General features: G+C 37.0%; 2 protein-coding genes across 2 annotated transcripts in view; both read right to left on the reverse strand.

Moving 5' to 3' along the window:
• Positions 1-1398: 1398 nt before the first annotated feature.
• On the reverse strand, positions 1399-12950 carry EQTN (equatorin; the record flags this gene model as incomplete). The annotated part of the gene is given in 7 exon segments (XM_082842349.1): positions 1399-1439; positions 1442-1528; positions 1531-1676; positions 2147-2300; positions 7364-7456; positions 9393-9479; positions 12875-12950. Coding segments are annotated over 7 exon segments (684 nt in total), but the record flags the coding sequence as incomplete, so codon positions are not given.
• Positions 12941-17746, reverse strand: part of MOB3B (MOB kinase activator 3B) — a 230045-nt gene continuing 225239 nt past the window's right edge. Inside the window, exon 4 of the mRNA XM_082843552.1 lies at positions 12941-13000. Coding sequence (XP_082699678.1) covers positions 12989-13000 — 12 coding nt within the window. The 3' untranslated portion in view covers positions 12941-12988. The remainder of the gene's footprint in view (positions 13001-17746) is intronic.

Here is a 17746-nt window from a genome sequence, read left to right on the forward strand (position 1 = left end):
AGGGTACCGCCTTATATAGTCCGTTGCTACTCGAAGGCGGAGCTTCGTAGCTTTCCCAGCCAATGGGGAGGTTGGGGCTGGCGTCAGGGGAGAAAATAACGAGGGAGGGAATGACCTAGAGAACAGATGGTAGGGCCGCATCAGGTGGGTGTAGTGTGTGTCTGTCCTCCATGGGGAAGAAGGTTCATAAAGACCTAACCTACAGGTAGAGAAAACAATTTCCCAAGAGCTGAAAGGACCCTTGGATTAAGGAATCTCCTGCCTTATGGATGCCTACCTTGTTCCTAAACAACATCCTTTGACTTATAATAAGTTTGGCTATTAACCTTCATGGATCATGGAGAGAACCTCAGCTGTGAAGCACATCTAAACTTTGCCTCTCTCTAGCAGGTGATCTTAGGCAAGGTATCTGACTTACCCGAGTTCTCCTTTCTTGATCTGTAAAATAAACTTGCCTTTCATAGGGTAGTAGAATTCAGTGTGCTGTAATGTACCAAAGTGCCTAGCATAAAGTAGGTGAGAATTTAGGAGGACAAGTTCTTTCCCTTCCCATCATCAACACATATCCACAAAGGACCTGGTACATGTCCCTAAAATCCTTCCAGTTGAAACTGATTCCTAAAAGGGAAACAGTTCCCTATTCCATCGTTCTTCTTTGTAAACTGAAATACTCCTAGGATAGATAGGCTCATAAGTCACTGATGACTTCAATTAGTCTTTGAGATGTTTGCTTTTCTTTCAATAGCACATACTGAGCCTGGGTGCTTGGGGGAAGAGAGAAGGAAGGGTCCTCCAGCTCTAAAAAATTCAGGGTCCATGGATCCCCCTCTAGGAAATTACAGGCTGGGATCCCTCCTTCCTTTCTTTTCTTCTGAAAAACAATGTTATCTCAAATGGTTATGGATACTTTAGAAGGTCCTAAATCTTACTGTCCTATGAGAGGACCCTGATGACTTGGAAACAATTGAAGAATGCTAAGAGTCTCTAGTGCTAGTTTTGTCTCTTGATAGGGCGCACCTGTTTTGCCAGTAAAACATGAACAGGTGTGTTTTTTTTGCTTTGGTGGTGGGGAGGGGCATAGTTAGTAGTGATTGGCCTGAAAGTCCTCAAAATGCCCCCAAGTAAGGTAAAAAACTAAATGTTCTCATTTTAAAAACAACCAGCCTAGAATGAATACTTTCCTTAAGTCACTTTCCAGGATCAGTTTTACTTGATGAAGTTTTCCACACCTTATTTCCTTCTATTTCTTTCCATTAAATAGTTTTTATAGCTGAGAGATTTTTTATTGAATATGCCCTCCTTTTAAAACACCAGAAAGTTCGAAGTTCTCAGCAGAGTTTCCAAATCATAACATGAGTGTCACCAAGCTATTTTTTATGACAAAAAAATTAAAGTTGTCTATTCATCAGTGGGTTCCTCTCTCTGTTCCTCACTCTGAAGTCTGACTCATCATTCATGCCTGTCTCATCGGAGCCTGTGGATAACATGTCCATTGTCCTAGATTTTGACCTTGTGTCTGATTTCCTAATTCTGAAGAAGTGGTGCCCCAAAATGTGCTGCTCTCAGCAGTCTTAGAGAAAGATGTGTCTGATACGCCTTCTAATGGATGAAAGTAAGAAAGAGTTGCCAGCTCTGGGTTGATAGAGTATTCACCACTCTGATAAGCTTTTTTATACCTGAAAAAAAAATACATACATCAAAAATTGTTTTTAATTGTGTACGTTTGCAGCTTGGCTTAGAAAAGCATCTTAAAGTGATATATGAATTCTATCCAATGTATTAGCTATTTATTATAACACTATATAAATGAATGAAAAATGTTAGACCCTACACAGATGTGCTATTTAGAACAGAGGTCATAGCCCTTTTGTTTCAAGGCTATTAAAAGAGAATGCATTTCTAGATTCTCTATATCCTTTCCAATTGACTAGGGTTGTTTCTATCTCTAGATGACTATTTAAAATAAAAGTCCAAGTGGGATATTCCCTGAGAGACAGCCCCATGCTCCTTTCCAAATAGGGGAAATGGAGCCAAAATGAATACCTTATGAACTTGGGAGTCACGTTTGCCTAGCACTCTACTAAAGAGAGCAGGTTGGGTGTTTCCTCTCATGTGTTTTAAAGACTCCAGAGGTCTGTAGACTTACTTCATTGTCTTCATTTTGTACATCACGGCACTACAGATTGCCAAGAGGATGACAAAAAGGAAGAGAGTCATCAACAAGAGGCCCAGCATTAACTTTAATTTGGCTTCCTGTAGTTCTGCCAGGTAGTCTTCATCTGTAGCACTCACATCAGAGTCTGAGAGGAAAGAAAGAAAATGCAATGGGGAAAGAGTGACTCTGTTCGGCACGCTTTCCTGGAGGAATAAGGATCGCAAAGCAACTGAAGAGAAGCCTTCACCACCCGGAGTCTTCACTGAATTCTCCCCGCTACCCTCATGCAATGCAAAGGAGAAGGCTATAGGCCACTCCCTACGGCCAAGTACTCTTAACTTTTTTACCTTTCCCCTTCACAGCAATCTTGGGGGAGCTGTCCTTTGCTCCATTTTCCAGGATCACAGAAGTTTATGGATTTGCCCTTGGTACATAGCTAATAAGTGGCAAAATTTGGTATCAAACCCAGGTTACCAGATGTTAAAATATGTATCAGACTTCCTCCCTGAATAATATAAAAGAAAAACAATTCAAGACTCTGAAGAGATTGCTATTAAAAATGTGATGAAATTACACACAAGGGATTAGTCCTTCAAGAGAGGAAGATGCAATTCTACTGTTGGGACATACGTTGACTTTCTTTTAAGCTAAAAGGATGATGTACTACAATGCTTTCTCCACAAGGCTTAAGAACTGAATTTGCGAGCTTCCCTGGTGGCGCAGTGGTTAAGAATCTGCCTGCCAACACAGGGGACATGGGTTCAAGCCCTGGTCCCAGAAGATCCCACATGCCATGGAGCCACTAAGCCCGTGCACCACAACTACTGAGCCTGAGCTCCAGAGTCCGCGAGCCACAACTACTGAGCCCGCATGCCACAGCTACTGAAGCCCACGCGCCTAGAGCCCGTGCTCCACAACAGAAGCCACTGCAATGAGAAGCCCGCGCACCACAACGAAGAGTAGCCCCCACTCACCGCAACTAGAGTAAGCCCGCATGCAGCAACAAAGACCCAACACAGCCAAAAATAAATAAGTTTATAAAAAAAATGAACTGAATTTGCCATTTTATTACTGTGATCAAATCTAGTGTACTTGATGTTAAAGAAATGGAAATTTAGTTAAATTTCTAAAATACATTATATAATAAAAATCATGTCTGGATCCAGAAACGTCAAAAGTCTTTTTACTAAAGTAATGAAAATATATCTTTACTGCCAAATTTTATATCTTCCTAAATATATGTCTGACTTAATAGGCATTTAATGGTGACTTTAAATAACCATGTTGCTATTTCTCTCCTTTCCCCCAACCTCCTACCACCCAAAAGTTCCAACGGTTTTCATGATTTTCTAGGTAATGATATTTTGGTAATAAGCAATGACAAGCTCCCATGTCTAACTCTCTGATATTTAAAAAACTTGTAATTGTCCAAGTGCAATCCTAGGCCAAGGGGAGTGAAATGTACACAGTTGTCAATGACTGATATCTTGACTTTGAGGGAGATTATTTTGGGAATAAACAAATTAGGTTAAAATGGACTGTGCTCCTGAATTGCTTTGCTATTCCTTAAAAGGGTGTTTGTAAATAGGTGTACTTATAGTACATTTTGTTTATCAAGGTGGTGGTCAAAACTAGAGAAGGGTTTGAAATTCCTAACCACTGGAAATTATAGAAAAGCGAATTACAAGTTTGGACAGCTTTTTTTTTTTTTTCCTCTAAGCCTCAGTTTCCTGATCAGTAAAATGGAGATAATACCAACTTTCATGGAGTTGCTGTGAGGGCTGACATAATAATGTATGTATAGTGTAGTATGTGCTCAATACGTAATAGAAAATCAGTGATGCTCATTTTAATTACTTGAAAAGACAAAATATTTCTAAAGCATTTGTCATTACTGTATATCACTTTTCTAAACAAAGAAGACTGACTCTGTTTTCTTGATGCACTGAAAGGCAAGTGGCTGTACTTGTCAAATAATCCAGTACAGAATTGAGGTGACAGGCCTTAGATGTATTATCAGATGCTATTTCTTTTTCAATGTCTTTTTGTAGGACAGAGGTTTGGGGAAAATTAATATATTGCCTTGTTATGAAATGGAACACCAATGGAAGATATCAATAACAGGGGAAACTGAGCAGGGGGAATATATGAGAACTCTGTACTTTCTACTCAATTTTTCTATAAGCCTAAAACTGCTCTAAAAAAGTCTGTCAATTTAAGACAACTGCATCCTAAATATTGTTCACTTGCCTACTCCTTCATTTGGTTTACTGTTTCAGGAATATAAGTTACAAAACAGGAAGATGGAAATAGTCATCTGCAATGTGGTCATTGAAGAACACTGTTTAGGAACCATAACTTTCCTAAAACTGTAAATGTCCTCTCTGGTATGATGTCAGCCACCATGCTACCTTGTTACATATTCTATACCTTACTGAGGAAAACAGTATCACCATGTAGACACTAAAATGTGTGAAAGTATTTATGTATCCCTTTAATTGAAGTATTTTGTTCTCACTTGGAATTGGGTGAGAAAATTGATCTCGTTGGTTGTCCTCATTGGTGGTTGCATTTATAGCTGTTAAAACAATAAATTGGTGTTACGGTAAACAAACTTCACTTACTTTTGTGTGTGAATATGTGTGTGTGTATACAGCTTATTCTCATTGTTCATGGTAGTCATGGTTAAGCTATGTGAGCACTGAATTAGTGAATACTGAACCATCATTGTTCCTAAGGGAAATACAGGGTTAGGTTCCTGTGAGCCTCTGGTCACTACTTTTCATCAACCAATCAATATCTAACCTTGTTTTATGTGTGTGTTTCTGTTTAGAGACACTTTATTTAGTATATACTGCTGACTCATCAACATTGAGCTCACAATCAACAGCATTATAACTCACACCTACATGAAGCTTATATAATACGCACACTTTTCTCCTAAGGTACATCACAGTCTTCTTGTGTTTAGGAACATTAAACAGCATTGTACTACTATACTTGGGGGCATTTAAAATAGCAAAATCGCCAACAGAAAGCACAAAAATGCGAAACACCCAGCACTAAGTAGACCACAAAAAAGGAACTTGTTTAAAGCATGAGAGCTGAAAAAAGAAGTCCTTTGTTCTACCTCAGCTCGGAACAAGAGCATCAGGCAATTAAATTTTTTTTGCTACTCTGTGTGTGTCCACAAATGACTGTGAAAGTTCTGCAAGTGGAGGGTTCCAGATAAATTTTAGATACAGGTAAATTCACAAATACAGAATCTGCAAGTTAGAATCCACTGAATATGGTATATATTTCACATTTATAACACATGCATATATGTGTGTGATAAATGAATTCTATTTATACATGTATGTATATATAGATGATATGCATGTTACATTTATACATGCATACATACAAATGCTATGCATGTTACATTTATACATGCATGATTGTACCTTTATGGTTTATATATTACTTTTATGCATGCATATATTTTGATATATACCTTGCATTCATTCATGCCTCTCCATGTGCATACTGCTCCAAATACAAAGAGGGATTATATTGAGCAAGAGCCTTATTTAACATTTTTAATCATAAAGTAAATGACTAGATTGCAACATTTGTAGGAAAATAAGAGTTTTGGGGAGAGAATCAGAAAATGTGTGACACTGATCAGATTTCTGGGTTTGTTTTGCATTTGCTATTACATGTGATGATGGCAGCAAAATGTTGACTTATTAATTCTTAGTATTAGAACAATTTACACTGATCTTGGCTTTCTTACAGAAGACTTTAGAAAACCAAAACATTTTCCCAGCTACCTAACTACTATGAGTTTACCTTTAGCTAACATTGTCCAAAATGCAGGCTCATTTGGACTCTGGATTGGTTCTGTTTAAAAAACAAAATAGAACATGATAACAAAATAAGGTAATTTGGCTTCAGTAAATTTTTGATAGAACATTCATTCGTTTGTTACTTTAGTCATCTAAAAGTTATACCTTGAGTTCCTATCATGTGCCAGACCCTGTGGTTGGCATTAAAGTTACAGAAATGAACAAGGTCTTATGCACACTCTCAATTTGGGAGACAGACAAGAATCACTGTTAATTATGTTGCAGGGTAATGAGGGCTTTCATAGAGATGCACAGGTGGTATGCACAGAGGGATCTAATTCAACTTCCAAAAGCCAGAAACACTTTGAGAGGGAGACGATGCTCCTGTATAGGCTCAGAGGACTAGAAATTGTTTGCCAGACAAACTATGTAAGAGAGAGGTCATTCCACTGTGAGCAAACTCAGGTGTCATAAGCAGGTTCGGTAAGCTCTGAGAGCTTCAGGTATTCTGGAGTGGAGAATGTGGGTGAGGAATGTGACCAGAGATGATACTGGCAAGTTCTTCAATGGTCAGATCATTTCAGACTTGAATGCCTGGTTAAGAACTTATAATATGACCCCAAACCTAGTAGAAAATTACTGAAGATATTTAAGAAGGGGCCAACCAGGATGATCAGATTTCTATATTTAAATATATCAAGAAAGTGAATAATATTAGAGTAATCATATGAGAAACATACTTGGATTGCATGAACTGGAGAACATAGGGTTTCATGTAATAACAGTCCACTGTCTTCAATTAGACCACTCCTCTTTCAAGACCTGAGAGGAGAGCCATCCTGGGTTGTTATTTTTTCACAAGTATTTTATAAGGAACAATATTCTTGTCAGAAAAAGTAAAATGATAATTTTGATTTTGTAAACTCTCACTCTGAACTTTCCCCCATTAATAATCTTAGGAAACACCAACAATTGACGCTAAGCAGAGGCAAGTTTACTTCTCAAGCATGTGATTGTTATATCATTATTTTAAAATTATATTAAAATGTATTAAATATATTTATATAAATATATATTTATACACACATGATATTTTAGATAAATATATATTTAATATAAATATAAATGTAATACATTTTACTAAAATAAAGTTGTATTTTAAAAAGAGCTCACTTCCTATCACTTGTCAAGTAAATCTGAAAATTGAGTCTTAGATTTTTTTACCATTTAAAAGATTTCAGAGTGACTTTAAATTGTAGTAGTACAAATTCTTTAAGCATGTTATTACTTTATGAAATACTCAGATTAATGAAAGTTAAATTTTTAAGTCATATAATGATAAGCTCCAGGTCTGACTACAGTATTGTAACTTTAATACCGTGAATAGTTTTTTCAATAGGTTCTTTACTTTCTTCTTCATTGCTGACTGTTTCAGGAGGTGGTAATGTCGTCGTTTCATTGACGAGTTCATCTACGAAAAGGCATAATGGATTATCAGCATATAAAAATAATGACTCAACATTTGTGATTAGGCAATTTTTAAGCTAAAAAAATAGAAGAAAAGGAGACAAAAAATATCAAACAAAAAAAACAAAGAGAAAGATGTTGACATTTTCCTGAGATACCTTAAAGGAGGGGAAAGAAGAAGGCTTTGAAGAATGATGTTTGTATGATAATGGGTTGCTTGAGGTGGGATTAATATGCCTCCAATTTGCAAGAGTGAGGAAAAACTGGGAGCGTGGAGCCACAGGCTTCCTTTGACAGTATGGAAGATCTATTGGATGAGAGACATTGGCTTCACATGGCTCCCTGAACAGGCCTTGAAGTGATACTGTCACTTCAGGACAAGTTGGTTGCTGGTCGGGGTGGTGACATGAAAGAGTTGTAACATAAATGTCCTTGCAAACTGGAAACACATGCATGTTAACTACTCAAAACAGAGTTTTGGCCCTAAAGATTTGGGGCTACAAATCAAGGATTTTCAGGCCTGATTTAGTATATATCTCAGTCTACAATGTTTCCATCTGGAGGTATGTCAGCAAGAGTGTATTTGGGAACAATTGTGACTGAAGGACCATTGTTCTCCCCACGAAGTTGGCACTTTCAGTTAAATTGCTTCATACAGGAGTCGATAAAGTTCCATATGAAGTACAGGCAACCCCACTTCTAGGAAGATTTCTACTGAGCCTACAAACAGCACAGGTATCTTGTTGGCAAGGAAGGATGGAAAAAAGAATCCGTTACCAGAGTTGACACAGATTCAGGCAGGGCTGGAACAATTGGTAAGTAATCCTTTAACTCTGCTATGCAACCTTCAGACTTGATTTTGGAGAAAAATGTCTGGATTGTCTCACTACTGCCTTGCTCTCATCGTTTTAGGGACTAAAAGAATTGTTAGTCAAAATTTTTCTGGAGATTTCCATCTCCTTGGGGAGCTTGCTCCTCCAGAATGTCCCCGCCATGTCAACATGTCTCCCTCTGTTAGGGCCCCTTTTAAAATGGCCAAAATTTCTTATCCCAGTACAACTTTGACAATCCTTTGGGGACCTGAATTATAGGAAGACAAGTTAGGGTTTTGGAATCTTTTCCATGGGTCCTGTGGTCTTCAATAATCCATTTCCTAAGGGAATTTGAGGTACCTGGTCTGTTTAAGAATTGGCTCTGTATGTCTTATCCCAAATGGCTCAAGATGTTGTCTGCTGTGTGCAAGCAAAATTCCCATGAGAGGTTTGTCTAATAAATGTATGCCCTTGAAATGTCCCTATCCATTTATGCCCCAAATTTTGGAATTGCTCAAAATATTTCGTTATTGTCAAGTAGCTTTATTAATAATTAGGCATTGCTGAGTCTGGCTTTTCCCAATATTGAATATTGTCATAGCCAGAAATATGCTCTCTTGCCTTATTTATTTTCATCCCCTTTTCCTTGTCTTCTTGTCTTTCATAGATATGAGCTATTGACACTTCAAGGTGAAAGATGTGGTATAGGTACTTTAGAGACTTTTAATGGCCTCCAGAGTCACATGCTGGCAACAGTTTTATCGATCAATAGTTACACTTGGTGGAAAGATGCAAAAAAGAAATAACATTTGAAGCTGAAAGTGCAAAGCAGAAAGAAGTAAAAATGTGGGTTTAAGAAAAAACAATTTTCTAGAGTCCTAAATTTAGTTATTTCATTTTTCTTTCCACACAAACCAAAAATATGAGGCTAAGAAATATAAGAACATCCTTGCCTTCTGAATTTATCAATGCAATGGCTATGGTGGAGTCTCCCTATTTTAGGAACTAAGACTCCCTGACGACATTAGCTCCACTAAGATCTTTTTCCTACCCAATACTCTGTAGTGCTATTTTGAAATCTTGCTTTAAGGGTTCTTCATATTTGCAATGGTACCTTTCAGTACATACAGTTTCTTAGAGAGAAATTCAGGTCAGTTGCTGCTCTCACAGATATTTCAGACCGTGTGTCATTTGGATTTTGTGTTGTAAACACATCTAAAAACATACGATCAAAAATTATCAGCAGCTTGCTAAGTCACTTCTTGTTCCTTTTACATTTTTCCTCACCAGATTTTTTTTTTCTTAAAACGTATGCACTAACTAATTCCAAGAAAAGAATAATAAAGTATTTGAGACATTCTTCAGCTACAAAATAACAAGTGGGGCAAGGGTCAAAAATAAAATTCACGGGGAAAAAAGCCAAACTAGTATCCTTATGCTAACTGACTCTTTCTGAAAAGAAATTATTAAGGAAATTACAAAAAAACATATATAGATGTATAATAGGTCCCAAAGGATTTGTAGATGTGTAATATTATCACTGTTTGTATTAACATTGTCAAATTTTAGCCAAGTAAGAAGCATTCACTTGCCCTTGAACCTTCTGTTAGACTGTAATAGTTCAGCTTAAAAAGCACATACTTCAATAACAATCAAGATCTCCCCAATACATTCACATTTACATATGCACATAAAGAATCCTGCTCTTAAGAGGTGTCAGTGAGGCTGGTTGTAATTCAAAAATAATGGACATACCCACCCAACCAGAGTCAAAGTAAATTGGATCAAGATGCCAGACTGAACATTCATATGCATGTCTCCCCTTTCTAAAATCTCGTGAAATGACAGAAAATTTTACACACATGAATGTATATGTGTGTTTAGTATATAAATAAATATATTCATTTCCCCAACACACACACACACACACACACACACACACACACACACACACACACACACTGCCATTAATTTTGAAGAATTTCTGGGCTAGATCTATGGAGAAATAAAAGGAAATCACAGCTCAATATTCATGTTATGAGTTACGAAAGTATAAAAATTAAAACACTATGGTATTTTTGTAGGGTAAAACAGATCAAAGAAACAATAAAAAGGTAGCAACTGACCAATTTCAAATGGAATTCAGATTATATTAAATGTGAGTTTCATATCAGTAGGGAACTAGTGTTAGACAACCGGCAATCCTCCTTGAAAAATGTAAAATTTTATGCATATTTTATGCCATATACAAAAATAATTGGATTTAAGACCTAAGAGTTGGGCTTCCCTGGTGGCGCAGTAGTTGAGAGTCCGCCTGCCGATGCAGGGTACATGGGTTCATGCCCTGGTCCGGGAAGATCCCACATGCCGCAGAGCGGCTGGGCCCATGAGCCGTGGCCGCTGAGCCTGCACGTCCGGACCCTGTGCTCCGCAACGGGAGAGGCCACAACAGTGAGAGGCCCGCGTACCTCAAAAAAAAAAAAAAAGACCTAAGAGTTTTAACCAAAATATAAAATTATCCAAAAATTGGGAAATAATTTAATATCTTGGATTGGATAAGGCCTACCTAAATAAGATACAAAATGAAGAAGAAATTAATCAAGAATTGATCTCATAAAATTTTCTCTGTGATTAAGATACCTAAATAAGTTTAAAGATAAGCAACAGCTTGGGAGAAAATACTTGTTACTTTTACCATAGAGAAAAGATTAATATACTAAATATAAAAAGAGCCCCTACAAACAAATGAAAATACAACCTAATAGAAAAATGGGCCAAGGATATGAACAGGTAAATCACAGAAGTAGAAATAAAAATGCCCAATAAATACAGAGAAAAATTCTCAGGTTCAAAAGTAATCAGAGTGCAAATTAAAACAGTAATGAAAAATTCTCACTTATTCACAAAATACGATTAACAATATTCATTGTATGTGATGTGATATTGTGGCGCATTCTTGGGGGATGTAAATTGGTAGATAAGTTTTGGAGTACAATTTGTGGTATCTATCAATATTTTAAAAGATTTATCCTTGATTCAAAAATTCCAGTATTAGGTATCTATCCAAAGAGAGATACATCCAAGTGTACATGAGAAGAATGTACGAGGGAAAAAACTGCACATAATCTAATTCTTTAATAAGATAGTGGATAAATTATGGAACATATTTTATGGAATAGTATATATCCATTAAAAATAATGAGGTAGATGTGAAAAGAGCTCTGGAGTTGTTAAATGAAAAAAGCAAGTCATAATATAATCCTTTAGTGTAAATATATGTGTGTGTGTGTAAGAAAGATTTTTTTCTTTAATCAAAATAATCATCAGGCTCTTGATTTATTTACCCTCTGGTAATTCAAAATAGAGGTACATCCTGAAAAGGAAATAACTGCATCATTTTGCATACAGTAGAGGCAGCCTGTGGTGAACAGACTGGATACCACTCCTGACTCTGCTTCTTCGTAGCTATGAAACCTGGCAATTGACCTCTCTGAGCATCAGGGATTTTTTTAACCTACAAAAGAGGACAGTGATTCACCAAAGAACATACAGAAATACAACTTACATATTATAATTTTCAAAGTACTTGAGTGTATGTGTATATCTTAATTGTATTTCTATTTTTTTCTTTGATTAATATTATTAAAGATTCCAGGATAATTAGATTTAATCTCAATTATATTTAATTTTTAACAAGAGTTTCTTATGAATTTTTCACATTTTACAATGGTGGACCTTGTAAGGACATGGAAAGAAAGCCCCATACGATGAACGGTGAATAAATTGAAGTTCAGTGGACCTTCCAAACATCTCAAAGTCATCTTGTTATGGGTTGAATTTTGTTTGCCCCAAAAAGCTATGTTGAAGTCTTAACTTTCAGTACCTCAGAATGTGACCTAATTTGGAATTTAAGTCATTGAAGATTTAATTAGTTAAGACAAAGTCACATGCGAGTAGGTGGGCTCCCAATCCAAAACGGTGTCATTATTGAGAAGAGGGAAATTTGGACATGGAAACACAGAAAGAACTTGTGAAGACAGATGCAGCGATTGGAGTTCTGCTGCTACAAGCCAAGGGACTCCTGGGGCTACCAGAAGCTGGAAGGTGCAAGGGAAGATAGTCTCCTAGAGGCTTTGGAGAGAGGCTGGCATGGCCAAAGCTTTGATTTTGCATTTCTGGCTTCTGTGAGAACGGTGAGAGAACAAATTTCTTTTGCTTTGAGCCCCAGTTTGTGGTATTTTGTTTCAAGAAGCCCTAGAAAGCTGACACACACCTCCAAATAAATTTTGGTTAACTCACCATACAATTAGGTCAATTGTTACTAATGTGAACAAATAACCATACTGCTAATGATAAACCCTATGTTAATTATAGACAATTACCAAGAGAATCTTATTAAACTTCACAACACCTCATGGAAAAAGTTGTAGGAGATAAGGATTTCATCTCATACGCTGAAACGTCTATACGGTAAGTTAAAATTTAAGTAGGAAATAAAATGATTATAGGAGTTTTAGAGTTAAAATAAATCCAACCAATCTAATCAAAAATAAATCAAACCAGTCCAATCAGCTTTTGTATATGTATTGCTATTAACTTGAAAAGCTTACATTGTTTTATACCTTTATAATAATTGTCAGTTTTCTCATTAGCAGGAACATTCTCCTTATTTTCTTCTTCCACTTTATGCGGTTGTTCAGCCACAGGCTGCTCAGGTAAGGGCGTCATCTCAGGCCCTGAAAAAAAGTATGACCAGAGATCAGAAATATGTTGATTTCTTTGACCACTTTCTTTTTCTAACTGCATTTTTTCACAAAGGATTTGAGTCAGAGATTTAAAATCTAAGTTATACCATATTTCCAACAATCAACTTTATATTATCCTATAGGAAATTGCCGCGGATTGTTGGAGAGGGTGTGGAGAAGAGGGAACCCTCCTACACTGTTGGTGGGAATGTAAATTGGTGAAACTGCTATGGAGAACAGTATGGAGGTTCCTCAAAAAACTAAAAACAGAGTTGCCATATGATCCAGCAATCCCACTCCTGGGCATATACCCAGAGAAAACTATAATTCAAAAAGATGAATGCACCCCTATGTTCACAGCAGCACTATTTACAATAGCCAAGACATGTAAACAACCTAAATGTCCACTGACATATGAATGGATAAAGAAGATGTGGTATATATGTATACAATAGAATATTACTCAGCCATAAAAAAGCATGAAATAATGCCATTTGCAGCAACATGGATGGACCTAGAGATTATCATACTAAGTGAAGTAAGTCAGACAGAGAAAGACAAGTACCAGATGATATCACTGATATGTGGAATCTAAAATATGCCACAAATTAACATATCTATGAAATAGAAACAGACTCACAGACATAGAGAACAGACTGTGGTTGCCAAGCGGGTGGAGAGGAAAGGATTGGGAGTTTGGGATTAGCAGATGCAAACTAGTGTATATAGGATGGATAAACAACAAGGTCCTACTGTATAGCACAGGGAACTATATTTAATATCCTATGATAAACCATAATGGAAAAGAATATGAAAAAGAATATATATGTGTATAACTGAGTCACTTTGCTGTACAGCAGAAATTAACACCACATTGTAAATCAACTATACTTCAATAAAATTTAAAAAAAAATTGCTACGGACTAATTTTCTAGGATAATGGATCATGTTTCTTATCTGCTATTTTGATGAAAGTTTTATATGCTCACCTTCATCGGTGGGATCCGTACCACTAATCTCTGGGTGAAAAGCCCCACATAAAATAATAAACAATATAAAATTCATTGGGAAAATGACGTGATTTATCCAGTGATCTACTGTGTCTCAGAGTTTCCTTTCTGTTGCCCAGCAGGTCCTATAACTAGCAGGGACATTATGATGTCACTGCCAAATGGAGATCAGAATGCTGGGAGGAATTTCCAAAAGCTTTGTGATTCAGTCTGATGTCTTTATCTTTGGTCCTACAATAGTTTTTAGGTGTTTTTTTTTTTTTTTAATAAACCACTATAAGATTTTCTTTGAAAATTAAGAGTTATGTTTTCATGAGGTAATGTAAATTTTTGGTTCCTGGATTTTAAAGAACAATTAATATTGCTGATAGAAAGATGAGAACAGACCTTTTTGGTTTTCAAAGCATTTACAATACCGTATGCTCTTTTGGATAACCACAAAGTATCTCCTAAAAAACTAATCACATACCAAAATGCAATCCAAATGCCCTGCAAATTCTGGTTCATGGTCTATCTTAACTGTAATTCTTTTTTTTTTTTTTTTTTTGCGGTACACGGGCCTCTCACTGTTGTGGCCTCTCCCGTTGCGGAGCACAGGCTCCGGATGCGCAGGCTCAGCGGCCATGGCTCACGGGCCCAGCCGCTCCGCAGCACGTGGGATCCTCCCGGACCAGGGCGCGAACCCGTGTCCCCTGCATCGGCAGGCGGACTCTCAACCACTGCGCCACCAGGGAAGCCCTTAACTGTAATTCTTTAGGGGAAAGTTTTTTGAAACATCCTTTTGGGGGGGGTTTAAGACCTATATTCTTTATAGAATATAAAATATTTGTTTTGCTAAAAACATTTTATCAGTGAAACCCATCTTTTACCTCACATCATACAGATTGAGAAAATTATCTAACAGTCAGAAGAGGACTTAGGCCTGGATAATATTATCCATACATTTTTCATATAATAACTCATATAATAAGCAATAAAGGCAAGAAATCAAATGGACAATACCACCAATATTGCTCTTCATATTAAAGGATCACCTAACATCCCCTTCCTCAATTGTAATTATTATTGATGGAGTCTCTCAGCTCTAGACAATATTCATAATTAAAATGACACAAGCATCAGGAGAAAAAGCGCACAAGTTTAAAAAGACTTGAACGTTTTTTCAGTATAATGAGGGCTCACAAATGAAGTCCAGCCAGTGTGGCACTGACTGGGCATACCTGAGGTACTAAAGAGGAAACTCGGCAGGAGTCTAATTGCTTAAGAGGGTGAGAGGAAGCAGAGTGGACTTGTCCTAAAGGAAAAGATGGTTAGGATCACAGCCTCAGTCCTCAGTCAACCAAAGGGAGGTGGTCCTGTGTGTAGTACTGTTTTTCTTTTAGGTCCTCCTGCCCATTCTTCCGTGGGTGCTGGGAAGTGGAGAAGAGATGTGAGTAAAGAGCTAGCAGGCTTCTGGAGTCCGTTACTTTGGCATCTCCCTAACAGGGTGCAACATAGAAAAGGGGAGGTACTTGGAGCAAGCATGCCCCTGGTTGCCCTGAACCACTGCACAGCTTTGGCTGATGGAGCTCAGCCATGATGAAACTCAGCAAAAGTCAGAAGTTCCAGGGTTGGGGAGGAGGGGGCATCCAGTGGAATTACCAGTTGTTCTCTCTGCAGAATCCTCTTATATTCCTAGAATAGTTATGCTTATTTTCAGATGGGACAAACCCTCTCTACGTGTAATGGAACTGGTAGAGTGAATTGGTAGATTTTTTTTTAAACATTCGATTTTATGAAACTAAGTTTGTTGAAAAATTGATTCTAATTTTCCTTTGTCCCATGACCAGTACTCTTTCTAGAGTATATCACTAGTGTTATGGGTTGAACTGTGGCTCCCCACCCCCAAGTTCTTATGTTGAAGTCCTAACCCTCCAGTACCTCAGAACATGACCCTGTGTGAGATGGGGTCACTGCAGATGTCATTAGTTAAGATGAAGTCATACTAAAGTAGGGTGGGCCCCTAATACAACATGACTGCTATTCTTATAAAAAGGGGAAAGTTGAACACAGACAGACAGACAGTCAGACAGACAGACAGACAGACAGACAGACACACACACACACACACACACACACACACACACACACACAGGGAGAATGCCATGTGAAGATGAAGCAGAGATGGGGATGATGCAGCAAAAATCGAGGAACACTGAAGACTGCCAAGAAACTACCAAAAGCTAGAAGAGAGTCACAGGACAGATTTTCCCTTACAGCCCTCAGAAGGAACCAACCCTACTAACACCTTGGTCTCAGATGTCTAGACTCCAGAACTGTGACTCAGCAAATTTCTGTTGTTTAAGCCACTCAGTTTGTGGTACTTCTTTATGGCAGCCCTAGCAAACAAACACTAGATAAACTCTTTGGGTTCTTGGGAAGAGATTATGGAAACTAAAATTGAATGTCTCCTCACTGTATATCATCAGTTTAGGCTGTAGTTATCATTTCCATGAATGTAAATATTCTATTACTCAATAGAGTAAAAACTTATCTTTAAAAAAAGTGTATGTTTACTTTCTATATATTAAACTATATTTTATGCCTTTGAAGAATGCCCTAAGAAGGATCCATTGCTAATACTAAGGATGTCATTAGATATACTTTCTAATCTATGATTTTATTTTATTTCCTGTTTCTTGACCATGTCTGGATCATAAGCCCCTTCCATTTCGGTGTCTTCTCCAACAAGAGCACTGGGCCAGGAGCAAGAAGGAATATATTTGGGTCTTAGCTCCATCACTTACTACCTATGTGATCATGAGCAAATCATCTCTCTAACCCTGAATTTCCTCATCTGGAAAATAAGTAAATTAGATATCATACCAAGTAGATATTCGAGGCATTTACTGGGTTGAATTTATTTCCTGAATTTATTTACTTCATAAAGAATTTATTTACTTTCTATACAGATAATTGTTTTTCATGCCTAAAAGGATTAGCGCTGGTGAGATTTTCATATACACAGCTTTTTAAGAGGCATGACACACCAGTACCCTACTAGGAAAGTAAATACAAGTAGAAAAAGTGATGTAATAGAAGACACACAAACATTAAGAAATGAGACCATGTTGTAAAATGACCCCAAACGTATTTTAAAGAATGTCAGTTGAGTCACCCTAATCTTCGAGAGACTCCATTAAACGCAGGTAGTTCCACAAAACGTACATTAGTTGTTGCAATCCATGAACATAAGCCTCCAACCTTGCTTAAAATATTAATTTGAATATTACTTTCCTTAAATCTAAATAGTAAGTTTACACACAACATAAAATAAAATAAATGATTGGTTATATCATTGTAATTTTGTAAAACCAAGAACAATGAACTCTGCTTCATCAGAATGGTTAGGGAACTGAGGTTCTTTTTAACAGACTCTCAAACTAAACAGAAGTTACCATTTCATTCAGGATTGCTAATTTTCAAAGAACTAGAATCTTTCAATAAAATATAAGAAAGTTCTTTTGAACAGAATGTAATCTCTTTTCTCTCTTTGTGGGACTGTCAAGAATTTATAGTGCCCTCTGGGTTAAGTGAGAACCTTGATTATCAATGTGTACTTTTGTGTATCATTTTGAGTATCTGAGCTTCTTTTCCCCAGGTCCAGATCCTTTTTATTTATATTATTATTTTTATTTATGTAAAGCTTTTTTTTAGCTTCTAGATAAATAGAAATATTGAAGTAATG

This window comes from Leucopleurus acutus (genome assembly GCF_964270905.1).
Source record: "Leucopleurus acutus genome assembly, chromosome: 7".
Taxonomy (NCBI): Eukaryota; Metazoa; Chordata; class Mammalia; order Artiodactyla; family Delphinidae; genus Leucopleurus; species Leucopleurus acutus.